The sequence below is a fragment of the Nipponia nippon genome, unplaced genomic scaffold (assembly GCF_047370975.1).
Source record: "Nipponia nippon isolate SJK-2023a ecotype South Korea unplaced genomic scaffold, ASM4737097v1 scaffold_2, whole genome shotgun sequence".
Lineage (NCBI taxonomy): Eukaryota > Metazoa > Chordata > Aves > Pelecaniformes > Threskiornithidae > Nipponia > Nipponia nippon.
This window is the reverse complement of record NW_028262336.1, coordinates 53,227,902-53,255,614: the sequence shown is the minus strand read 5'-3', so window position 1 is coordinate 53,255,614 and position 27,713 is coordinate 53,227,902. Positions and strand designations below refer to the sequence as shown.

Below are 27,713 nucleotides of genomic sequence, written 5' to 3'. Positions count from 1 at the left end.
AAGCGTATGTTTGCATGCCTTGAGGAATTAGGTTCAGGTTTTTTTAATAAAATGTATAAGAAAGTAACGTAGCCTTATTTCTTATTTTATACTTTGAACTAAAATTTTCTTAGCAAAAAATCAGTAACAGGTACTTGTTTTCATAAAATATTTGTAAAACAAGAAACACCACTTGTAAATTCTGGTACAGTTAGATATTAGGGATACCTACAAGGAAGCATGTAGTGTTGTCAAGCTGGTGAGAACTTGATTTTTTTTTTTTTTTTTTTCTGAAGCCAGCTAGCTCCACCTACTAAGTACATCTCAAATATTTCATCTTGGGTTCTGTAAGGTGAATGATTGCTCACGGTGACACTGCAGGACTGAAAGATTCCTCGATTTTCATTTTATGTGTTTATATATAGCTAAGACCACAAGAGATGTTCAAGATCTAGATGAATTCTTTTCATTGAGACAGAATTGTATATGCTTAAAATGTCTGCCCAGACATTATGCCTAAAATTTTCTAACTCTTTCGGTGAATCTTTTGCTCTACTAGAATATCCCATGCTGTTGGTTTGTGTTTTTTTTTTTTTTTTTGATTTAACAAACTTTATTCCTTTAACCTTTCCACATAATTTACGCTTTCTGAAGCTTTTAGCATTTTAATTGTTCTTCAGAATTCTATTTTTTCTGTATACTTAGAGAAGTCCAGCATGCAGGTAAATTTTTGTAGCTGTGGGTTTTATAAGTGAAAAATAAAAAGGCCATCTTCTACTAATAGACTGCCTTCTTAGTTCCAGATACAGAATGCCTTTGAATTAACATAAGAACTGAATTACCATTTTTGCCATAGTTTTATTTTGTTCACTGATGAATGATTTGTAATTCTTACAAATATTTTTTACTACTGCTGCTTAGTCAGGTTGTTCCCCATTTTGTACCAAGACAAAAGCTAAAAATTTTGTTTCCACTTGTCCAATTTAAAATTTTCTTTATGGATCACTTCTAGCTGTATCCTCATTAATTAAGAATAGTCAGTGTTTTATTTCACTGAAGGAGATCAGTGGCAACATATCTAGCCCATGAAGAGCTTAATACCTGTTCATACAGTTTGAAAGATTTTTCTGCGTTTTAAAGTATGAAAAATGATCTATTATCTTGCAAGTCTGATGAAGCAGCTGTCTGCAAGAAGCTATGTTACAGAATGAATTGTCGTATCACTGTTTCAAAAATGTTGCATTTGTCATTTAGACCAGTGGCTGCTACAAGCAATAGGGAATTAGTATTATATTAATGACCAAGTTTGACAACGTAGCTCCGTAATCTGTTTTTCACTGACTTTTCTTTTTTAGGCCAGCAATTATGTGCTCATCTAGAAAAATTAGACTAATGCAATTTTCCAAAAGCTATTAACAAGACTTCTACTATTAAGATGGCTGTATATCCTAATTAAGTAGGGTGTGCCATCCAGAGACTAGCCACCTTGTGTTGTGGTCATGAAGTGAGGTAGGGTTAGGCTGTATTCTTGAGTTACAGAGCTTGGAGGAAAGCCTACGTGCTTCAGGAAGCATAGAGCTTCACTCGGTAGATGGCACTCTTGTCACTGAATCTCTGCCAACGTCTTCCGGGGTGGTGTCTGCACTAAAGCTTTTTAAAGTTGGTGGAAATACAGTAAACCCTTGAGCACTTGCAATTTTTTAATATATTCAGCTGGGTGATTGTTGCTTCTTGAAGGATGTACAAAGGGTGGGGACCTGCAAGTTCATCTACTTATTCCGACTTCATCAAATCCAGGAAATATATGAAATACATTATCTAGTAGATCAAATGAAATATGTTTTTCCTGTTTGTTCACGTCCATCTTTCTTTAAAGATCCTGTTCTGTGTGTGACTTGAGGTAGCGTGGCATAACTGATATGTTCATTCAACTAAACTCCTATATGTAAGTCTTAAGTTAAGCACAACCATAGAAAAAAAAAAAAAAACAAACAACATTAGACCGTGTCACTGAGTTCCATACATAAAAGCCACTGTGGCTTCCTTAGAACTGCACAAAGTCCTCTGCAATCCACAGATTTCACAAGTTCATATAACGATTCTCCTACATCCTTCAGGATAACTACATGGCTACAGAATTTCTAGAGTGAAACTTGTCACTGGTGGTTTTGGACTAAGCTGAAGAATGAATGACATTTAAAATCTTTTTTCACTGACGATTTGTTGCAGAATAAATATCCTCTAGCATCCAGTAGTCCAATTTGTACGTACAAAGTCCCTAGGAACAGCAAGCTGTACCTTTTAATTTTGGATATGTGTGATTTTTCAAAATTATCTTCTGAAATTAGTTAAGTTCCTTGGGATTTACTATGATAAGAGAAGTTAACAAATACCATTTGTTCCATTTTTAGCTCTGTTGGTGTATTTCATTTGAATCCCTGTTAAATGCAAGTTTGTATTAGCAGATTTATGTGGAAGCATAAGCATTTAGATGTGCACGAACATTCAGCTGGTCTCAGACAACAGTGTTCTTTATCATGATTTGTTTTTATAAAGATCTATGTACTGTACCTGGTAGATGAACAATTAGCAGTGTGATTGAGTTCAATCCTAAATTTTTAAAGCTTTCGCAGAGATGTTTTGATGAGCTGAGACAAAAGGTCTGCCTCACGGCAGCTCTCCCCTTCCACTAGATTCCAATAAATGCAGTCATGCATCCTTCTGTCTCCTTCCCAAACACTATTTAAAAAATAATTTCCTTTACCAATTTGATGAGTTGAACTCTGTTATACATATGAATGTTCATATATAAATAAGTAGATAGTCTCCCACTTGGTGACCAGAAGACCAAAGTATCTTAAAAAACAATGTTTCTAACATTACCAAAGAAAAAACAAGGTTGGACTCTTGTGTTCATATCCATGTGGAAAAAAAAAGAAAAAACCCAAACCACAAAAACACTCATTGGTCAAAACAGATAATATAATCCCTTAAACAATATAGATCTGTTCCATATCGTTGGAGAATATGTTACTGGGTAATGTAGTACCCTATTTACCATACCCTAATTGCAGCTTCCCTGTTAGCATTTCAGTTTTCAGTCCTACTTATGCTTTGAAGTCATTGAGTAACTGTCACTTTAGCACCCTTTCGTGATTTCTAATCAAACATGGAGAAGAAACCCGAAGAAAGAAAAACCCTCCATTCAGTCTTCATTCAGTGCTCAGATTAGGATAGGAGGGGGGGAGGATGTTTGTTTATTCACTTGTTAACTCATCGTAATTTTGTGCATACTGTTTTAGTTAGAATGAATAGATCTTTTTATGCTGAATTTTGTTTTTCCCTATCAAATGCCTTGAATTGTCACATTAATTAGCGCAGGCAAGTCTGCTTTTTGTTCAATCCATCTATATTTTGGCATACATATCCTTGTTTTGTCACCACTTTATTCTAATTTACATGATCACAAGTTTTTTTAATTAAAAAAGTTGCTTAATAATTTGTTTTAATAAAATTTATTATAAGTAAATAGTTATTATTATAGATCTCTGAAGAGTTGCAGTGTATGTACATAACAAACTTGGTGAAGTACAAATATTTTTGTGTTTTGCCAATGGATGTTGCATCTCATCTGTTGTATCTCTCATACTGCTTCCTATGCCTATATGAAGGATTTTTTCTCAGAACCTTCTAAGATATGATTTATCTAAAAATATGGTGATAATCAGAGATTAAAAACTAGCTGGTTATTTTAGGGAGGTTGACAAGATTTTTTAAAATTGTCTTTATTTTCACTTGTTAATGCTTTCTGGAAGACAGTAGGTGCAGAGTTTTTCAAAGGTTTAAGGTAGAGCTAGCATTTCCTATTTGTATTTGAGACAGAGAAAAGGTTGGCAATTTAAAGCTGTTTCAAAGCTGTTACAGTATGAAGTTATTTTAAAGTAGAGGGAGGAAAAACGCAGGAGAAAAGCTCTGAATAAGCTGTACTGATTTCTTGAACCACAGAAAAACATAATTTAAACTTTGCATTTAGACAGCTGTTCAAAAGCATTGGTTCAGTTTGATTTCTCTCAGTCATTGTTAGCTTCAATATTTTGCCTGGAAGAAAAGTAAAATGTTATATTTAGAATGTAAGGCTTGGATTCTGTTAAGTTGCAGTGGCATTGGTTGTCACACATCTTTGGACATACATCTTTCTCTGATCAAGTTTCCTTATGAAAAATACATAAATTGGGGTAGAGGGAGGAGAATAATACATGAACTAGCTGGCACTTTTCAAAGTTTAATGAATGATTTTTCATATTAGGGTCCTTGAACTTCCTGGGAGCAGTCAATTTGTGGGGTCACATACAGTTTCTAAGAGACTGTGTAGTGAGAAAACCAGAATGGTCTATGGTATACAGTATTTATGTAGAGAGAATTTCTAAATAGTTCTGTGCCTGAAATGGAAAGGTTTGAAAACCACTGATCTGAAATTATACTTAAAAAGGTGTTTTTATGCAGTTTCTCAGAAGTTGCTATGTAGGTATTCTGCAGGAACGCTTACCATGTGTACCAAAGGCAGGAATGTACCTGAGATTCTGGCACTGTCCTTGTTTTCCAAAAATATGAGGCAAAGTCATTAGCATTTGAAAAGGCTAACAGGAGATCTTCAGCAGCAAACCGAAACAAGTGTCTTGGTTAGGCATGTGTATATACGCATTATGAAAACATGTTGAGATTGTTTCCTACTAGTGAAGTAGTGTCTTATCAAGAAATATTGTTGACATTGTATAATAAGTTGTCTTTTTCAGTGTTGTCCTTCTTTCTTCCTCTCCACCCTTCTGTTTCAGTTCACGTGACTGGACTTTGTACCCATTTACCGATAATAAGTGCGCAGCCATCTTGTTTGAAAACTAAAGGCAGAAACTGAAACAATTCCGTACTGCAAGGTAAAATGCCCCTCCTACCCCAAAGTCTATTATTTGTGTATAGCTTCATTGTAAACATTGAGGTCATGTATAGTTGGAGTTTATATTCGTTCACAACTCAAAGGAAATTCTTCATGGCAGGAAATTAGCAATTATGAGAAATAATAACATATGCAGTGTTGTCTTTTCCTTATTAACTTAAGGCAATGTATTTTATATAAGAAAGAAAAAAAAAAGGATGATAATAGTGTCTACTCTTGTCCGTAAGGTACTAGTGACTATAGTGGCAATTTATTTTATAACAAAATGCACTTCATTATTAGGTATTGCAATGGAGTAGAACATTCTCTGCTTACAATGGGTTAAGAAGAGTATAAGCTTTACTTGAATTGTGAAAGCATTTTGAACAAAAAAGAAAGCAGGGTGTTTGTGAACTAGAACATTTTTCCAGCTGTGCAACAGTGGTTTTTCTCTTACCACTTAAGCTCTAGTTGTTTAAAAAGTAATGTTGAAAGTGTACGTAGTTTTGGTTACAGACTCTGTTTCAAGAATCAAATGGATATGAATTGTTAAATAGTTTTGGAGGGGGTTAGGTTCTGAAATAAGCTTGTAGTTTTGAAGTGACTCTGGTTTGTATGCAGTGTATATAATCTGACAAAATCTGTTTGATTCAAAGGTGGAAGCCTGCAAAACTTAACTGTAACTTTGTAAGTGGTATTAAATAAATCTAACCTCCTCTTTTGTAATCTCATACACACCCAGCCTGCTAACTAGGGGTAAACGCAGCTACTGAGGGGGACAGTATCTATAACAGGAATCACTGAGATAGAGTATGGCAAGGAATAATAGAGAAAAAGATAAGGAAAAAAACCATCACTCCTGATTTGGTTGTATCTGCCAGGCTTAAACAGAACAACTACATTTGGATGACCACACTGAGACAAGAAGAAGAAAGATGAAAGAGGAGAAGCCTATTTAACCAAAACAAGTGTTGAACAGAATCTGACTACACGTATTGCTTGCTATGCAGTTTTGTAATGACTTGTTAATAATATGGATTCCATACATCCTGTTTTCTTTTTTGTTCAAAATGCTTTCACAATTCAAGTAAAGCTTATACTCTTCTTAACCCATTGTAAGCAGAGAATGTTCTACTCCATTGCAATACCTAATAATGAAGTGCATTTTGTTATAAAATAACAAAATCCTCTTTTTTTTGTTGTTGTTGTTGTTGTTAATGTTTCTGTTCTGCACTGCTGACAGAACTGGCAACTATGATGAAGAAAATTAGAAGCTGTTGACATGGATTAGTCATTTACAAAAGTTAGTCTTAGCTACGTAAGAAGCGTCACATCTCCAGTTCATATAAGTTGTTATAGTAGACAACTGGATATGTTGTCCATTATAGCAGTTGTCTAATAATAGCAGTAAAGTATTAGTCCTGAAAAATGCATGTTGGACAGAGGGAAAGACATGTTGGTTTTCACTGATGAGCAGAATCCATCCTTTAAAAACATAAGGTTGTGTTGTACCTAAAGGCACAGAGTGAAGGAAAATGTCCTGTCTTAAAAACTTATTTAAAGACATTCTGATACGGTTGAAAAAGCATGTTATTCACTTCAAACATACTTGGAGCATGCTCCAGTCCAGGCCAAAAGATAATGAGACCCCTGGAGCTATTATTGAGAAACTGTTCAAATGTTAAAAGGAAGTTAATACTGATGTACCACAAGAAAATGTGTACCACAGGAAAATGGAAAAATTGCCTTTTTGGAATACTTTTTATATTTATTTATGCTCTTAAAATGTCATACAAAATAAGGTGAAAATGAAGTGAAGTCTTGAGCTAATGATAATTTTCATTTTGTCGTGTTGGGATTTTGCCTCTTAGTTCCTATGTGCAAAGGGATGGTGTTCTGTTTTAACAGCAAGAATTTACAAGTTTCCTAGAGTCCCTATGAAAGAAGGGAAGGAAGAATTAGAGAAAAGAAAGGGAAGGGGAGGGAGAGCGGAGGAGGAGGGGAGGGAAGGAGCAAGAGTTTTCTGCTCACACAGGGCAGAAGGAACCTGGATACCTTGTGGCTTAAACTGCTGATTTTCCTGTTTTTCCTTCCTCATTTTAAGACTTTCATTCTAATTGTTGCCTAATCCTATGATGTTTAAATTCTATTCCTCAAATATTTTGCCAAGCTAAGTATATTCACAATTTTTTTTTTCTTGATGGGGGAGTAAGTCAGTAGTTTCTTTGTATGCTTACTGAAATTAGTAATAATCAAATCTTTGGAATTGGGATAAAAAGCTCACTAATGTATATGCCTTATTTTGTAAATGTCTTTGCCCTTTGGCTTGCACATTTTTTAGAAGATTCTGATCTATGTAGTTTGCAATCAGGCAGCTATATAACCACCATGCAGCTAATAATCCTTCTTTTCCTAATTGTACAAGTGTTCTTTCCAGGGTAAATATTTTCCTAGTTTGTAAGACCTCCTAATTTCATGATCTTTGCCTTTTGTTTACAAATCTGTTTTCCAGTAATTGTATTTGATTTTAAAGCTATTTTGTACTTTTAGTGTTTACAATGAATAAAGCTAGTGGAGTATCTCTGCATTAGAGCTGCTTAGAAAATGGCTTACCATCTTACTCCCTCCCCTTCTGCACCTGTTTCTGAAGCTTTTTTTCACCATGTTAATTGGGGAAAAATAAAAATTATGAATGGATAATTCTATTCTCTTTGTTCTAATTTTGCATGAGGTCATAAAAAATGGTTGGTTTGGGGGTTAATCTTTTAACCCTATTCAAAATAATATAGTAAAAATATCTCCTGGCCCAAAAGAACAACAAAAGTTGTTTGGTTTCAATTTGTAAATGCTAAACAAGCTATTTTTCTAGGTGTAAAAGTGAAGGAGAACAATTTCATTTTAAAATTGCTACATTTTAAAAAACTTCTTTATTTTTTTTTTCCCCACTAGAAAGATTTTTGTCAAAAAAATTCCAAACAATTTGTCATAAGATATGTTCATGGCTATTTGCAGAATAAGGACATACTATTCCCTGAATATTAGTTGTATGACAGAAGTAACATAAACCAGATTTTCCTTTGTTTTAGAAACTGTAGAGAAGGAACTTGGTCTTGAATAAGCAGCTACACTTGTTTATTTTAAATGTCTCTTACTTGTGCAAATTAAGAGGAAGGAGAAGCTATTCATTTATGCCTTGTGAACCTCCTGTTTACACCCGCAACACCATAAGTCAGTTGATCTCAAATTGAATTACTTTTTACTTTAAAAGCTTTGCCATTTCTCTCCTTGGTAAAAGGTTCACTTTTAGAATCTAGATGGATTGGATCACAGCAAAGAACCTTTTGGCTAATGGTAATCAATGAAAGTAATTTGCCATTGGATCCATTCATCCCTTTTCATTTTAAATGTGATGGGTTGGCCCTGGCTAACAGCCAAGCACCCACACAGCTGCTTGCTCACTTCCTTCCCCCCCTCCCCAGTGAGACTGGGGAGAAAACAGGAGGAAGAGGAGTGAGAAGACTCATGAGTTGAAATAAAGGCAAGGAAATCACTTACCAAGTATTGTCACAAGCAAAACAACTTGGGGAATTTAACTTAATTTATTCCCGGGTACCATAAATATTTAATTGCTGATTAGAGTATTGGGAAACAACAAAAACCCCCAAACATTTAAACATGCAGGAAAAACACCTTTCCTCTCACTTTCCCCGGCTCAACTTCAGATTCTTCTCTTCCACCTTCCTAGTCTCTACTTCACACCTTCACTCTAGACATCTCCTCCTGCCGTGTTACTGCTGCCGGTTGCACTCAGTCTCCTCAGCAATGGGTAGCACAGAAGGATGAAGTCAGTGCTTAGCCATTTCCCTCTGCCACTCCTTGTTGCTCACTTTGTTCCTGTCCTCTGGTGTGGGCCCTCCACGGGCCACAGTCGCTTTGGGCAAGTACCTGCTGCAGTGTGGAGGGCGTCACGCTGCTCTGTCCTTGTTCCCTCCTTGTCCTCTCTCTCTGCCCCCCACCTTCTCTCTGTGTTCCTTCCCTCCAGTCTTTTTTGCCCTTTCTTAAACATGTTTCCCCAAGGTGCCACCAGCTTGGCTGATGGGCTCAGCTGTGTCCTGCAGTGGGTCCGTTGCAGAGCTGGCTGGAACTGCCTGTGTTTGGCGCAGGGTAGCCCCTGGTCTCTTCTCACACAGGCCCACCCTGCAGCCCCCCACTGCCAACACATTGACACCTTCATCCAATACATTACCATGAAAAGGTGGCATTGGTTTCAGTAGCTTGGTAAACTGAGATAATCTGGATGCAGATACAAGTGATATTTTGTTTTGATAAACATGGGAGACATGTTTTTTTCTTATACTCTAATGCTTTTTCTAATACGTATTCTTTCTAATAGCGTTTCTAGTAAAGAACGCAAAGGTTGGACATAAGTAATAGTCCAGACACAAGCATCTCCTCTCAATTAGTTTACCTACCTGCTAATACGGCAGTTCTTAGTCTCTGCAATGGGACAGATTTAACAGCTCCTTGCAGGCAAATGAGAGGGCTGCTTACAGTACCCCTTTCTCCATCAAAAGATCTGAGTATATCTATGTAGTATGATAAGTACACGGTTACTCTCTCTTCTCCTATCCCTTGCGTGACAGGACAAACATGTGCATCACTGTCCCATGATTAGAATGAATGCATCCCCCTGTGGTGTGATGAGGGTCAGGGGAACATGTCTGATACTTGAGCATGTGAGTAGGTACATTCCAGTGACATGACCAAAATCTACACTATCCATGTGAATCACTGGATAGTGCCCATGCACATTAACAGACTTTTTCTTGTCATATGTCAGGAGCTAAAGTGTTTTTTCTTCTGTGACAAGGACCTCATGAAAGAAGGTAGTAGGACTTAGTAATGACTGGCCAGTCACAGGTTGTTTTGGTTGCCTTGTGTGTGTGTAGCCCTTAGGCAAGAGGGCAGCAGGGAGTAGGCTGTGAACCACAGTCAGGCTGAGCTCACAGTGTGTTGCTTGGTCACCTCTGACAACAGCTTCCTTGAAATATCATCTGGCTTGAGTAACAGTGGGGAATGTAATTTCTATTCTGTCAGAACACTATCAGAGATAAAGTTTATTTGTCTTATCAGACTTGTGATTGTAACCTATATACAGGGTTGACTACAGCTGACTTCAATCAGAGAATTACCAATATTCCTATAAAATAATCCTTGCTTTTGGGTGCAATCACTCTTATATCAAATATCTTTTGTTTGAGAGTAATGAAAGAATAAAATATTTAAGATGGAATATTCATCAGATTGCTATACAATCTGGAAAGGAAAAATACTTATATGCATCCCTTGGAGGAAAATTTTGCAACCAAAACTCATGAAGAGTTGTCCCTAGTTCTCAAATTTCAGTGGAATTACTCACAGAATAACAAACTGTTACACCAGTAAGGCTGGTAGAGCACGTTATACTAATTGAAAAATGTAGTGGCTGTTTATTACATAAAGTTGTTTTTTCATATTTTATGCTGAGCGCACACAGGCAACCCACTGTCAAGGTGGGATTTATTTCATGTAGCTTTATTCCTTTTGTATACATCTAGTCTAAACTAGTTGTTTAGGCTCTCTTTCTAGTCTGTGGAAAAAGACCATGAGCATCACTTCCAACATTTCATTATACTAATCTTAAGAAGAGATGAATCATTCTCTTAAGGTGCCTGTCTCTTCCTATTAATTAGAGAGGAAGCCTAGATAATCAGCTCAGACTAAATTCATAACTTTAAGATGAAAAAATTCAGATGGATTGGTTTGCACCATGAGTGCCTAGTTGACATGGGCCATCTAGGCATTTAACTTCTACATGGGTAAAATTAATATTGGCTGAATGCAGCCTTTTCTCAATTTTTGTATCTGGTACAATCAGCTGTATTGAGAGCCCTTGAGTGTTATCATAATACAAGTATAGATAACAATTGAGCTGTTTTAAAAATAATAATCCCACACTTTGAGAACAAAGTAATGCAAATGCAACTTCTGTTTTCTTTAAATGAAACATCCTTTTGGAAATAGTATAACATACTGGATCATTTTATTGATGTGCTACTTGCTAGCTTTATCTAGCAAAGAAAAATTAACTGGCCATTTCACTGTATTTTCTCTGGTAAACCACTTTGACTGGAAAACTGGTTGTAGATAGAGGAATATTATGTTGTAAAATCCAAATCTTTGATCTTGACATCCAGAGGATGCCAGTGAGTAACTCAGGGGAGAAAGATGGGGGGGGTTTGAGGGTTTGAGTTTTGAGGGTTTTTTTTTTCCTCCTGTTAAGTTTCATGTTTTCCTCTGATAGGCATTTAAAAACTACCATTTCAGTGAAAAAGGCTTAGAAACTGCTTTCAAATTGAATGAAATTAAAATCTAGTGTTAAGTGGTTGGCCATTCATTTTACTGTCCCTCCAAAGACTTACAGCAGGACTTACACACCAACCTTCATATCTATGTACTATCCCTGTGAAGGCAGTGTATTGGTAGAGTTTAGTGTCTTAGTCCCATGTTATGTTTAATTAGATGTTTTGTTTTGGTTTTTTTTCCTTTCTAAACATCTTGTGGACTATTACTTTGAATATGAATGGAAACTTGGAAGAGACCAATTTGACTATAGTTGGGTGAAGGTGAAGAGACTGTAACCAGTCAATAAGATGAAGCTATGGTTTATATGTTGGTGCAATTCAAATGGACATAATGAAACTCTTCTGTTAATTACACGTGTAAGACTCACAGTCCTGCAGAGCTGTACAGTCTTCATCTGCTTATCATAAAAATGGAAGTACAAAATCATCTTATCATAAAAACAGAAGTACAAAGTTTTAGTCACACAAGTTCTTCTTCCTCCATTTGGCACTCTTGAAGAAGGCAGTATCAAAAATAGTCATTTCACATATCTAGCTCTGGTATATTAAAAAAAAACCTGACTCAGCTTTCAAAACTATTAATTAAGCTAGATATCATTGATGCGTTTAGCTAAGCCCTCAAAGTATGTAAGCAAGTGTCACATTACATTGGTTAATATAGCGTTATAAAGTTCGTACTCTAATAGGCATACACATTAAAGCGAATACTTAATAATAGCATATGTCAACAGCTTTACACATCAGTCAGCATCATGTGATATTTGCTGAAGTTGATACGAATTTCAGAAACAAAGCTTTCTCATCTCTCTCATCTTTCTGTTCCATCAACATCTAATGATAATTTATTATATATTTACATTAAACACAAAATGTATGCAGGGAGATACAGACTGCAAATCCTTGTGAAGTGGTGAACTGTAAAGACAGAGCAGAGCTGCATCCTTCACACCTGCTCACCCATTTTAGTAATGTGCAATTACTGAATCTGAAAAATTTCTTTTAATTGTTTAGAACACTTGTCTGGTTTCAAGGAAGTGACATGACACAGTCACTAGTAGTTACTCATGATTAGCTTTTTTTTTTTTTTAAATTAAAAGATTTTTCTCTTTCAGTATGATGCATAACTGGCAAATAAGATGACTACCTGTGTTATCTTGTGATTCTCCTTTATTATATTGCTGACCAGAGCCCATATTCAAAATTATCTTTCTAATGAGCATTTGGCTAACAGCAGGAATATTGTGAAACAGTAATCATGGAAAAGAGTATATGCTCTAATACGTGTATGTGATTATACAGTTTTTTTATTACAAATAAATGGATGGCATTATATCACAAAAGATAATCTTATCTTCCATTCAGGTTATAATTTACTACGAGAAATAATGTTTATTATTTATTCGTACTGCCATTAAGTTCTGTAATATAGTTGAGATGAAACTAGCAAATTTTTGAGAGACCATTTTAAAAAGATACTTAAATTGAACTTATATCTGATGGAGACTGTGTGGCTTCATCTCTATTTGATTCAGACCCAGTTATTAATCATGCTTGAACAAGAAACATGATTGTTTGTTCTGGTGTTTTTCCCAGCTCATGTTAAGTGAAATTTCTGTCTTAGAATGGGACAACTCTTAATAAATTAAATACAGATTTTCATTTATGTACATAGTTACCTGAAGATGCATATTGAAATCTAATGGCACTTTTCAGAAAAGCATTCCAGCTTTTTACTAGCACAGATACCAGTTTACAAATAGAGACAGACCCAGCCCTCTTTACCCACACCATGAGAGAGCTGAATGCAAACCAGTTCCAAGCTGGAAAACAAATAGTCGTCCTAATCTGGCACTGAATCTGAGGTGCCTAACCAATAGGTAGGATGGAAGATTCCTGTGTCACTTGGGCTTTTCTGGAAAAAAAATACAACAACTAATAAGCACATCAAATGTGCTTAGACCTGAATAAACAGGAGGAGCATGTCTGGCTTTGAGGGCTGGAGAGGATTCTGAGAAGGTATCTTACCAAGAAGGAGGAGAAATAGCAAAATATTGAAAAAATCAGCATTAAGAAATAGTGAGTTTACACTATGAAAATAAATATTAGAAGCAATCGTATTAATGAGATTGAGTTACCAATGATCAATTAGGATGCTGTAACTGACTTTTTGCACAGTTTTAGCTTGTTGCAAGTGTAAAGTAATGTTTATTTGTCTAAATGAATTAGCATTAGGAGCAAGGCAAAAGTGTATGGTTTTATTTCTCTTTTCACAGTCATATGACATAAAAGATGCAACAGATACGACTGACTTGTAAAGAGAGGAATTAATTGAGAGACCTGAATGAATCTTAAGCTGATACCAGAAAATTATTAATAGTATATAACATTACTATTTGTTACAATTTAAAAACTTACTGTTTTGTTTCTCAGGAAGCTGAGGAATTTCTCTTTCCAGAACCTTATGGAGGGCAGAGTTGTCTTCTAGTTTGTTTACAGTGTGATTTTTATGACTCTTAGGTAAATTTTTGGAGTTATGACATTCAGTTAAGCAAGGTAAAGTCTTTTGGTTTTTTGCTTACCACTTAAGGATAGCACAGCATTTTTTAATGACGTGATTATCTTCAAATGTTGCTTATTTAATCAGAAAATGCTATACCTTCAAGGATAAAGTATATTATGCATTTTCTCAAAGGCTTCTGTTACATTAAAAGGGTAGTTTAGAGATAAATTGTTTAATCAAACTGAATAAAAATGCTGGGATGATTCAGCTGGGAAGAGGGCTTTGAAAGTTTCATATCATTGTTTTTGTAAGAGATACTTGTGACTGTAGTAATCAGCATAAGGATGAAACAACTAGCCATATCTTGACCCAGTTAGCCTGGGGGCAGGGAAAGACAACTCTTCAGCTTCTATATGATTTGCCAACATTTTTTTAATGTAGAAAACTAAAACCTAAAAGAAATGTTTGGTAAATTCATATGAAATATCAACAAATAGTGGATTATATCTATTGTTTTCATCCATTTGTTCTTACATATTTATACTTAATTTGTTTTAATACAAATAAAAAATATTAGAATCCCAATAATGTAATTTGAATATACATAGAAAAAGTAGGATATTTGTATATATACACCCACATGCATGTGCAGATGTGTATGTCGACACATCTGTGTATGTATGCGTTTATGTATGTTCATATACAATGAATAAAGTACTGTAGTTTGAAATAGCACGTATGAAATATGAATTCCTATATGGCTCTTGTAGGAAATTAAGCACCACCTTAAATCTACTCAACTTAGCAGCTACCCGGGGAAGAAAGGAGGTACTATTATTCCTATTATACCACAGGAAAAGTGAAGATGGGGTTAAAAATTGCACTTGCGTGTCCTACATGCAATTAAGCAAAAATGTTGCCACCTGAATCTAGAACATAGACCTTCAAAGCTGAAGCCTGCTGCAGGGATATCTAAAGGATGTTGTGGAAGTGAAAAAAAGAGCAAATTGGTTCAATGCAAAAAAAAAAAAAGTTACTTGGTTCAAAATGTACTAAAACAAATTCATGAAGGTAAAAAGATCCCTGGGGACCTATACAGTGCTATAGCTACAAAGCTAGAAGGGCGCACTAGTAAAAGAACATACTTGCCAAATTTCTTATGTTCTTTCCTCAAGCATTTGGATTTGCTGCTGTTAAAGACCAAATACTAGGTTAAATGAAAGCTTCATCTCATTTGGTGCAATCATTTTCATGTTAGGTCTTCACATGCCTGTCTTTTCACTATTAAAAACACTGGTGTGACACAGATGAGCCTCAGCATTCTCAGAGCCTCATTCTTCTCACGTCCTTCCCTTTTTACTCCTCTGTACTTCTTTGCTGTTCTCTGTTCCACTCAATTTCATCCATCCAATTTTTCTTGCTTTCCAAGCACATCCCTTCATGATGCATGAAAGTCTGCTGCAGAAAGAGTACACCAGAGAAATCGGAGTTGTTAGGATTAATTTTTTTTCCTGTTTCCATGTTGATTTCACTTCAGGAACATGACATAACGTGGAGGCAAATAGGCCAATGCAGGAAAGTGTCTACAGATACTCCTTCAGATTGGTGGAATATCCAGCAATATTGTAACATTTTTTTTGTTGATTTGCAAAATGAGAAGTGGAGGTACAAAACGAGTCTAACTTCTCCAGGAATAGATCCAGACAATAAGAGATTTTCAGCCACTTTGCAAATGACAATGATGCAGTTGACACTGGACACAGCTGTTGTTAACTTTGCTGTGTAGATTTATTTAAAATATTATATGAAGAGGCTATATAACATATATAGCAGAAGATTTTAAATTTTGACGAAGGTGATTAACTTTCTTAGGTATTTTGGTGAATAGGTTATTTTCCTGCTGATGTTGTATCTACACAGACTTGAAATCGCTTTAAAATTCAGATGAATTGCAGTCAGTTAATTTCTAAGATATTTCACTCGGTTTTTTAGATTTCTTTCATTCTGGTAATTTGATGAGGGGTTGGTTACGTGCATCCCACCAAGCAGGACTTGGGTAGTGTTTTAGTCTTCAAGTTTGAGTATGTATTTTCCGTGTCCAAAACGAAGTAGATTGCGTCCCATGAAGTAAACCAGGTAAGGATCTATTGCTGCAGTGATAAGACCATGATCTTTAGGTGTTGTCAGCTGAAGTCTAAACTGGAACTGTTGTCATCAAAGTGTGAGGTCAATGGGTTATAAAGTGTACATTAAGCAGTAAAAATCAGCTAATATACTTATTAGTGTTTCATCTGTATGTGAAGAAGTACTAAAAGAGTTCAAATCCTCTTTGCACCTATACCTTTTGACAGAATGGCAGTAATGAAGGTTGGGAATCAGAAGTCCAAATATGTCTTGGTTGATTCCCCACTATCTTGATCTCTTCTCGCTTGTGTCAGTCCCGAGTCTTACCTGTGCAGGCTCTTCTTTCCAATCAGTTCCCTTCATCTTCCTTAATCATAACTCCCCAGCTGTGTCATGCTAGGCACTCCCAGTTCTCTAACCTCTTTTCCTTGATTTGTTTTCCCATCCACTGTCATACTATCCCTTCCAGTTTCTTAAACCCTCTACCATTTCAACCTGCAATTCTCATTCTCATTCCAGCTGGGTCTCAAGCTTCCCTTCTTGTTCTTTATTCAAGTCAGTGCAAACTCTTCCAGTTCTGACTACATCATCTTCGCTACAGATACTTTTACCCACCACACCTCGCTGATTTATGAATCCATCTCCCTTCTCTCCAGTTACTTTCATCTACCATAGCTCACTGACTTACAAGTTTTTTTCTTTTTTGACCTGCTGTCCTCATTCTCTCTGGAAATTCTTGTTTCTAGTTCCTTTTCCTACTCTTTCACTTTCAAATTTCTAACTCAGTCTGGGTTTCCCCAGCTTTCCTTCTTGTCTCAGCATAATCCAGAGTGCAGGTGTGACTCATATCTCATCCACATTTGAAAAAGGCTGCCTGAATGCAGAAAAGATGTGAGTATTACTAGGGGCAAAAGAGAGAGAGACTCTGTTCTTTTTTGATGTGTATACCTGGCACAGTCTATCACAGCCTAGAGGCACTCAATTTCAGCCAGGACATAGTCAACGCAGTTTAAAACAGAGATATGACAAGTCCCTGTTTAAGTAAAATAGCATTCATAGCATGCACATCTGCAATAAACTGTGCTTTTATCACAAAAGCATGTAATGGTTTGTAGTATTGTGTACAACATATTGTTCTTCCTGTCTTAAATTGGATCTAGGATGAGCATTGTTTATAGAACATTGTGATAGGATATCAAATATTTTTACATAATTTTGCTTTAGGCCCTGATATTTAAAATGTTTCTGAAGAGCTGTTTCTTCAACATTCATTTCAGTAATTTGGCAGTGCATCTCTTCCTCCCCTTTGCCAAAATACTTATTCCTGTCAAGAAACTTGAACAGGATTTTTTTTTTCTCTTACTGAAGAGAGATTCAGTCATTACTTCAGTAGCAGAATTGATGAACTTTTTTTCTGCGATGAACCTTGGAAAATTTGGTCCTAAATGATTTCAGTTTCTGTGTTTCTCAAATCACATTTATACCTAAAGAAAAAAAAATCACAGGCTTTATTTGCTCTCATGATTTACTGCTGTTTAGTGCATCTGTGTATGCAAAAGTATAGTCACTGAGGTTGTAACTAGTTCTTTGTTAGTCATTATTTAAAGGCTTCATCTGTGTAAAGATGTGGAAGGAAAGATTAGCTATAAACTAAAAGATGCATTTTATTTTTAAAAAATATGACAGAGAAAATAATGTAAAAAAAAACCTTCTTGAGAAAAAAAAGCGCCAAATAAAAATATACGATCCAATTTTGTTTTTCTCTTCTACTATACAATCCAGGGCAATGGCAGGTTTAAATTAAATTAACAGTAAAATGTAAAGAAAGTTCTTTATCTATTATGTTGTCCACTTGTTCTTACACACCAGGAAGAAGATGAAACTCCTTTTATTTCTAATAATTTGCCAGTGTGCCATAAACAGTGTCAATACCCACCATGCTTCAAATCACAATATCATTTTACTGATGGCTGATGATCTTGGTATTGGAGACCTGGGATGTTATGGGAACAGAACCTTAAGGTATGATGATACATTTGGGGGAGTCATAGCTTTTTTTTTTTAGTTAGTTAGTTATTTTTTTATGTTTAGTTTTTTATATTTTAGGGTTTTAGATTTGTAAAGTTAAAAACCCCAGAACATTCAGAGATTTGGTTAGGTTCTTTATACGTAACCAAAGTTAACAACCTTTCCAGAGAATAGAATATTCGATCTTTGTTTTCTTTTCTTAGTAAGAAAAAAAGACTTATCTGATGTATTTATCCTGCTGAAAAGTTGCATCATAAACAGAGAATTGAGCAACCAACCTAATAAGGGTAGGTCTAGAGAAGCATAGTATAATCAACAATTTTCTTTTAAAATACACATGACGCAAATACTATGAATTAAGCATATTTTGCAGCACTCACGATTTGAGACAAGCTTGTCACTAACCAATTGGAAATAAAGTGGTGATTTTTTTTCTTCATTTATCTTCATGCTTCAGTCAATAGTTTCATTAAAACAAATGTTAATATACCTGAGTAATTCAGCAGTGTTCCCCAGTATGATCCTTACTACCAGCTTAGGTATGATGGTTGTGTAAACAGCACAAGTTTTACCTAGTCATTGTGTTTCAGTGGTGCAAAGTCTTTGATCAAGTTAAATACAACATTCAGACTAAAAGCACTGTCCTGTCAAATGTTAAATACTCTTGTTCCTGCTGAAGTTAGTTGGAAGTAAAAACTCCTCATAACTCAAACTCAACAAAAATCACTCAAGTTACAGCTTCTAGTTTTGAACAGGAAAAAAGTATATACAACACTGATGCTTGGATCACTCACCTCCCAAGGACCAGAATTCCTCCAAGATCTGTGTTCTCTGATGTGACAATTCAGAATTAGGTCTTTGGAGTATGAAGAAATTTCATCATGCTGCTTGTTATCAGTAGGTGATGTTATGGATAGCAAAGTCGTCTGTTGGAAAATATAGAGCCTAACACAGAGTCATGACCGTTTGTATCTCTCCTAATAACTGATACCACCACACAACATTACCCCTACCCCAAAAAGCTTTTGCTGGGGAAAGAAGTGACACCAAGTAGGGGGTAACGAAGCACAACCTTTCTCCAGTCTCTCCTCTCCCCATTGCTGAAGCAGAACAGCCACATAAGTAGCAAAGTTACAGTTCTGGGTCCAGGAATGCATTAAAAAGGATTGCAATACAACACGTCCAGGTGTCACAGTTTAGTACTGGCCATGAAGAATAGATGAAAGTGGGGAAAAAGATTTTTGGCACAATGCCACACTGTTTCAATTCAGTGTTGGCACCTAATGTAAAAATATTTGATATAATAGTATTTTGCAACACCACCATAGTTTTTATAATTTGCATACACTAAATCTTAACTTGATTTTTGTGATCATTTTTGCCTTGGATGCCTTGATCTTACCATGTCCATTTCCAAATAATCATCTTTGTGTATTCTTTTTTTTTTCCCTGCTTATGTTTTTCTAGAACCCCTAATATTGACAGGCTAGCAGAGGAAGGAGTAACACTTACTCAGCATATAGCAGCATCCCCACTTTGTACTCCAAGCAGGGCAGCTTTCCTGACAGGGCGATATCCTATCAGATCAGGTAAAATCCCATTACTTTATATATAAATATCATATTTTATTTGAAGTAAACTGTATGTATTTTTTTGTCTGGCCTTTCTTGATATCTTTACCATTACCTGGTTGGGTACTCATTTTAGTGACTAATCAAGCTCAGAAGAGTTGATCAACATTTGAAATCTTCCATATATATGGGAAATTTTCACGTTTAAGAAGAGTTAACACAAAAATAAAATTTTTTTTACTGAGAAAAAGATTTTTTTTTTTAAATACTGAGGAAAAAATCTGATTGTGGTTATTTAATGTAAGGACCAGACAAATTCCATCGACTTCCTTCACTGTCCAAATGACTGTGGACTCTTTGCCTGCCTCCCCAGTTGCATTCAGGCTGCTCCCAGGACATTGGTGCACAGCTTGAGTGTTGAACATCACAGAGATGCATCTAGAAAGACAGTGGAAGAACCCAGCGTAAATCCTTCTGCTCAGACATTTCTGTTTCTACAAACCTTTTGGTTTACACAAATTGTTATTTTTTTTTTTTTTTTTGGGGGGGGGGGAAGGAAGGACAGTTTATTAAAGTATTCCAGCAGCCCTTAAAGCTGGGAAGAAGAAAGCAAAAATTCTCCCTTCTTTCTAAGTATTTTTGTTCCATATCCACCCAGTGTTAAGTATCCTATGAATACATGCATTTAATAGCTTCTCTTACTTTTAAAGTACCTGATCCAAAGCCCATTTGAGTCAGTAAAGATCCAGTCTGTTTATTTTAGTGTGCTGGGACTGAGCCCCTCAGTGCTTAGACATGCAACTTTAACGTTCCCTTAACATCATTTTTAGCAAGGATCATTATACATTAATCAGATCACTTGTTCATTAGTGATAAAACATTCTGTCCTTGCTTCTGGGAATGAAAGCAAAGCAAGACTCTGGAGCCTACTTGGTATGTTCGTGCTCATTCAAATCAAGTAACAAGCTTCTGCAAAAGTGCCGGCTAATATAACTTGCTAAATTTCCCATTACATTCAGCTGCAAAGGAAAATTTTATATACCTGTTACAGCTATGTTGCTATTAATATTTACTGTAGGTAAAGCCACAGGTCACTTTCCATTATGATCCTTGTTCTTATTTCTGAAAAATTAGCATTTGAACTCATTTTTTTCTTAACTGATCTGCTCTCAGTCATACCTAATCATTTCCATGCAGGTGCAAAAACTGAACTTTGTCTTAATTAAATTATGAAATTACTAAATATGGACTACTTCCAAACATCATTGAAGAACTAGTAAAGGATTATTATAGAAGATACTAGAATCACAATGTGGAATAAAATGTTAGAAATTTAAAACTCCTGCTAATAGAGCTGAAGAAAAATATTCCGAAATGCAGTATTTAATGAGATACAAACTCAGAGAAAGGTAATGATGAAAAAAAAAAAAAAGAAAAACCAAAATCATGGTTCTGGTAATTTTCATTCTGGTAACTTAAGGGAATTACACTGATTTCAGTTACAAGATCAAAGTACATAAAAATAAATATAAATAAATATATAATAAATTAGGTATAGATATGTATAGATGACTAAAACTAGCTAAACTAAAAATAAAGCTAGCTGGGGTCAAAAACTGAAGTCAACATTTGAAGGGTAGGTTGAGCTCTCTTTAATAAACCAGTCTAACGACTCTTTTTCTCATCTAACCACAAGGCATACCTGAGGGAAGATTCTGGTTGTCTACATCAGTCATGTAACTTTGGCACTGCAGTCATCCAGTTGCATAATTCAGACTTCCTGGAGAAGTCTGCACAGATTTGCATAGATATTCTGTGTTCTGTCTGTCTATACTCAGAGCCAGCTCTCATCTGGAATCCTAGTAATCTAATTTTCATGAACCTGAGCTCTCAAGTTCCTCATACTGAGAGTAGTTTATAAGCTCAAATTTGTGTCCCTCAGATTCTCAGCATATAGAAATTACTGTGCCTTATTTAGATGTTGTCTTGTTAGCTGATACCTGATGGTGTTTTGATGCATTCTGTGTGCATCGAATCCTGTGTCTTCATGCCATTGGAGCAATGGTCCTCTTCCATCAAAGCTGAGTGCCCTAGCCACTCTGTTTCTAGAATCAGACTCTCTCTTGCTCTTTTTTGACTTCATGATATATACATGCCCAGCTGTAAGACTGCCCTATTTTAACTCCCTTCTCTCAAATGACCTTAAAGGCTTGTAGAAAACCATGTATGAGGAAAGTGGAAGTTCTGAGAGTAGAAATTGGGAGTGATCTCATTTAGTCCTCAGTTCCATTCCTTCCTCGTCTACAAGAAAAATTATGCAAGCTCAACTTCTTTCAGATATGTTATACCTTAGAACATATACAGAAGGGGCTACAGCTGTTTATGTGATGGCTGGCCCCACAGTTAGAAGCAGAAAATTTTTTCTCCACTTCTCAATTTCTGGTGTCAATACAGAAAAGACCTTGCTCAGCTAAATAGATGATTGTATCTGCCACTTGCAACTTCTAGCATCTGGTGGTAATATGTCATTTAAGTGATACCACCTAAAGCAAAAAAGTGCATGCAGAAAGAATGCATGGAAATTGTTTCATTATATTTTCCAAGTCTCATTCATTTTCATTGTATTTAGGAATGGCTGCCTTCTCACGAGTTGGTGTCTTCTTATTTTCTGCCTCTTCTGGGGGACTTCCTTCTGAAGAAATAACTTTTTCCAAACTCCTGAAGCAGAGAGGTTATGCAACAGCTCTAATAGGTAAAATTGCATACATACGCAGCGTTATTTTTCATTCATTTCAATCAAAAGAACATTAGCTTTCCATGTAGGCTATCAAAGATCTGCATTAAGCTTTTTTGCCCCCACAGCATAATGAGTTTATTTTTCTGGCACAAATCTGAGCACATTCCCATGCATATGTGAAACACTAATCAGGTAAGTATGTCTAATTCACTTGTGTAGTTATAGTCTCATTGTGCAAGGTGCTGAAAAAACTTGATAAACAAAGTGAAAATTAGGCAAGCTCTTGAAAAGTTTTCAGTATAAACAGGAGTTTGATTACAACAGACTACAAGTCAGCACAGTGGTGGGATTCATTTCACCAGTTTTCAAATATTCATAAAGTAGATAACATAGCACCTGGGCTAACCATCTGAATTCTCAGTCATCAGACAGAAATGGGCATTTCTAGGAAATCTGTCTCATCCTGTGGCAGATGTTTAATATAAAAATGTGTTTCTCTCTCATTATAAAGATAGTTCAGACAACTAACTGCAACATAAATATCCTGTGATGGGTAAAAGGAATCCCACCAGGTGAATATTAAATAGAATTGGAATGAATATCATAAAAGTATAGCATTTAAATAATGTGATTTTTTTTTTCCTAATTCAGTCACTGATTTATTCCACACTGTTTACATTTTAGAAGACTTTTGTGAAATACAACTTCTATTACATAATGTACACTTCTGTATTGCGAAATACACTTATATACTGGAATTGCCAGGAAGTAGTGGTTTAGAGAGCATCATACTGGAATGTTACTACATTCTTTTAGAAGCTGGATGCACCCAATTTGATTTTTAAATGTAACAAAAGCTTTCAATTTTGGGAGTAATTTTTTGTTTAAAAATCAGGCTATTTAGCAAGGCTAACAATTCACACTGCTGTTCAAAAAATATCCATATTATGTAGGTAACCAATGTTGATGTTCCTAACTAAAATATCCTATTTAGCTATACCCCAGTCTTAGGAAGTATAAAATACCTTATGTCTTGACAGATTCAAAACAGAAAACAGGAAAATCTTAACAGAAGTATATTTAGTGCAGGTATATTTGAACTGTAGTGCAAAAAGGCCATTCATAATTTGTTACATTCATCATGGAGTTAATTCCTATTGCTCCATATTCCATTAAAGACTGCAAAAAAATAATTTGTTTGTAACAAGCACTGAAATACAACTCATTTTCTAGGGCTGACCTAGTTAATGTTCCTTTTTTAACTACTTTCACTGTAACATGACAGCTTGCCACTTAGATCTCCAGACATTACCTCCATGATGCTTAATGAAAAATTCTTCCAAGTGGCCTGAATGATAGCTATGAAACCATAAGATGTGATATTGTCATATCGTTAGTGTATAATGAAGGCTTCCAAAAATCAAGAAGTGCATTAAAATTAAGGATAAAATATATGTAAATGACAAAAAGAAAAATTATGCAGATTTGAAGACTAGATAGACAGCCTCTGATTCCCAACTAACCCATTTGCCGTGTCTGCTGGTATTCTTATCACATCATATTGGTCTAGGTCAGAGAGTCTTTGCTTGGTTCAGTCTAACTCAGCAGTTCTCAAACAATTAATTGTCAAATCCTGCACCAGTGATGGATTGGCATAAGGGTAATTTGAAGCCTTTCAGTTCCTCAAGCCTGTACTGTCACTTCTTTTTTTTTGCCAAGTTGCTCTCCCCTTTACTCTCTAAGGACATTTTTCTCTTTCCTAAATGTGTTTTCCTTTCTTTTTAATTTTTTCCTCTCCTCTGAATATATGCTTCCTCTTGCTTGATATGTCCCTAAATATATTTTAGCTATAAATCTATTTTATGTATACACTTTTTCACCTCATTGTTTTTCCCCTGTGACACAAAGAAGGTGACATCCAATAGATCTGGCAGGAGGAGACACAGTCAGAAGATCTGCGACAAAACCAAGTTTTCTCAAAAAAGGCAGATGCATTAAATATGTAATATTTCACCAGTTAAGGATCCTGGAGAGTAGCAAGAAATGCTGATGTTTTGTAGGAAACAGCTATTCATAATGCAAAAATTCCACTGAAAGTAAATGGGTATCATTTTAACTACTGCCATACTCTGTTATCTTGTGTGTTGTCTAGCATCCGGAGAAGTTTAAAATCCACCTATGTAGCTTGTCTCCAAAGTTTAAAATTCTAATGGATAAATTGGGACTTGAATCTTTCCTCCAGAATGAGCTGTTGTAATATTTGGACACACCATCACGGTAGTGAGAAATACAAGATTAGCTGAGTTTATGAAGCAGGATTAATAGAACAGTTAGTAGAACAGCCTAAAATCTGAGCATATTAATAATATATGCAAATATGCTTTATATTATTATTGCTAAGTATATCCTACAAATATATTTCTTTGAGCACATAAAATATTTCTTTGCATCTTGCTCTACATCTTGCATCTTACCATTTATCTGAAGAGCACAAATCCATAACAAAAGAAATATATCAGTATATAGAACTCATTTTTCAGATGTCTGAGGGAAAAACAGGGGGAAAACCATGGATTTTTGCAGCCTTTCCAGCATTCTAGGTTCTGAAAAACTGAGTTCCAAATGAAGTTTCTTGGCTGAATAGAACTTGCCTCTCATTTCCACTTGCCTTTTATTGCACTGCTTCTGCTCTGCAGAAATCTTAATTGTGGCAGAAGGAGAGGAAAAAAGCCTAGGTCTCAAACTATTAAGGTACTCGTAATTTACAATTAACAGCATAAATGTCACTCAAAAGCTTGGTAGAGTCTGCTGAAATGTGTATGATGCTTGTGTGAAGTGTCCATAGTGTGAAGCTTCACTTGGCAAAGAGGTGAGAGCATTTTGCACTGCGCTCAGGTTCAGAAAGGCCCCAGAGTGTAAAGCACATTACAATAATCTGTTGAAACGCTAGCTTAAGTCGGGTTATTGTCACAAGGAATGAAAATAAACGCGTATTGTAGACCCAGTCATCACTTGCTTTTTCAGAGTGGCGCAGGACCTATCAAACCCCTCCACCTCGTCAGCCAGGCACTTGTATCTTTCTGTGCTTCTGTTGCTTTGCCCAGCTAACCTGCTGTCTGCTTTGTTTGGCTTAAGTTGCTTCTGAACAAATCTTTTTTTGAGGCCAAAGTTCATCTTGACATTGAACAATTTGTTGTGCTTGCTAGAACCCTTTCAATAAAAATAGGTCCTATATTTTCTCCTGTCCTAATTTGTTGTTGCAAGATTCTTCTGTCCTGGCTTGCAATGTCTAGTTTTATTGAGATCCAGTTTAAACAAACTTCTTTATATCATAATAAATGACTTTGAAAGTATGTTTATTTTTGGGGGGTTTCTTTTTCATATTTTTTTACTGAATTACAAGTGCTCTGAGATTGACAAATAACAGCAAAAAATTAAAAATTAAAGCTTTAAAAGATCATTTATGTTCATGATTATAAGCCTCTAACTTTATTTCAGTTATCTAACTTGATGAGAGTTGTTTCATGCTGACATTGCTATACATCTGGCTTTACGATTATTCCATAAAGACAGTCATGTAAACCTAAGAGAAAACACTGAAGCATTTATTTTCCAAAATCTGTGTGTTTGCTTGCTGGGAATGAAATTCAGAGTTGCAGTCTTAGCTAGCCCTTTATGGCACCATTATAGCATTTAAAAATTCAGAACAGTGGTCTGCATTGCTTTTTTTGTAATTGGCCACAATAATGTTCACTGGACCATGTCAAAAGTAGTGAGTAGAGCCATTCTGCCCCCAGAAAGTAGAATACCACCTCAGGTGAGGGGGGCCATCTAACAGTAAGTGGGAAAACTTGTGATGGGATGAGAAAGCTGTAGAGGCCTCCATTCCACTGGCACATAGGCAGACCTGAAAATGCTTTTGTACCTGCCTAAGACCATCAAGAGATGTATGAGAACTGGATTCCCAACTAAGCATTCAATTAGGCTCAAGATTTCTGTGGTATTTTTCTCCACCTTTGCTGATGGGTGAACTTAGGCACATGACATTCCCATCCCATACCTTAGTTCTGTTTTTTGTGAAAGAGAAATAATGACGTCAAGCCCATTTGCTAGATACTATTTCAAAAAATCAGAACTGATCCCCATCTTCAGCCTCTTTGGTACTGCAGTACCCACATTCGTCATTGCCAAAGGCAGAAGTGCAGGATGAATATGCTGCTCTCTAGAACCAGGAGATGCTCAGGACTGCCTGCATCAAGACTCTTTCTTACAGATGTGTAAAAGCTGGGATGGTTTGGGAAAGAGGAAAATTCTATATATGCTTTATTCCTTTCGTGTACTTTCTACTATGTATATCCTGAAGTCCAGAACAAAATATTTCAAATTTCATTGGACTAGGTTATGGGGTTGAGGACTTACTGAGTTTGCGGATTTTTTTGTTTATTTCTTGTTATGATTACAACCCCTGAATTATGCTGGTCATGTTTAGGTATTTGATTCAGAAAAAATAAATAAAATTTGGCCCAGCAATATATATTGTCATCTGTTTTGTCAAGAGTGACATGTTTTGTCAAACATTTGACACATTTCCTTGCTGAGACCAAAGAGCATAGCTCTAGCCATAATTTATGTCAATAGGCTTAACTGAATTTGATTTTTTTTAATTATGTATTTGAATGTAAATAACAGCTACTAGTTATGTCTATTGCAGTAAGCAATGCATAAGCATATGGTAAGGGGTTGTACCTGAGTCATACAATGAATTATCTAAATAGTTACTGTAATCAGCATGAACATAGATTATGCTACTGTCATGCAAATCAGACTCGCTCTTTTCTTGTGTCAGCCACTGTCCAACATTATTGCAGAATTAGAACGATTTCCTAGTGAGACAAAATGCTGTGAGAGAGAGTATTGGGTAGTAATTTACTTGTTACTGTTGTTTCTTTTTTAATTTATACATATATAATATATACATAAATAAAAAATAATCTCCCTCACTATATGTAAGTATATAGTGAGGGAGATTGGCGATTTCGGAGCTTTTGCAATCATTTAAATAATAAATGCCTTGGTATTTTCACTATTCTTGATTTATTTCCTATTTGTTACTGTTTTCTTTTTTTTCTTAAAAACTAGTCAAATGTGAATGATTTGCCAGAAAAATTTCAGAAAGATATTTTGTAACTCCATATTGGCAGAAGTAAGAAAGTAGTAGCTGCTACAAAACGGTATTTTCTTATGACTACTTAACTACACATGCACAAAGGTTTCATTTTCAAAGTTAACTATCTGTTAGGGCTCTGTTCTTCAGTGACCTGCTAGCCCACTCAGAATGTAATGGTCTCCATCAGGAGCTGTGCCAAACTATTTCTAACTAAAATGAAGAGGCAGATGTGAAACAAAGTCTTTGATGAAGGCATAAAGAAAGATTAGATAG

General features: G+C 35.7%; 1 protein-coding gene across 7 annotated transcripts in view; it reads left to right on the top strand.

Moving 5' to 3' along the window:
* STS (steroid sulfatase) overlaps positions 1-27,713 on the top strand; it is a 117,154-nt gene that overhangs the window by 6,195 nt on the left and 83,246 nt on the right. For 5 of the 7 annotated variants that reach the window (XM_087757024.1, XM_087757022.1, XM_087757023.1 and 2 more), the window contains 4 exons: positions 4,812-4,910; positions 17,807-17,959; positions 19,433-19,554; positions 22,166-22,288. In XM_087757024.1, coding sequence (XP_087613150.1) covers positions 17,814-17,959; positions 19,433-19,554; positions 22,166-22,288 — 391 coding nt within the window. In that variant the 5' untranslated portion in view covers positions 4,812-4,910; positions 17,807-17,813. Of the gene's footprint in view, positions 1-4,811; positions 4,911-17,806; positions 17,960-19,432; positions 19,555-22,165; positions 22,289-27,713 lie in introns of those variants that run through there. The other 2 variants (XM_087757027.1, XM_087757028.1) reach the window with 2 other exon arrangements.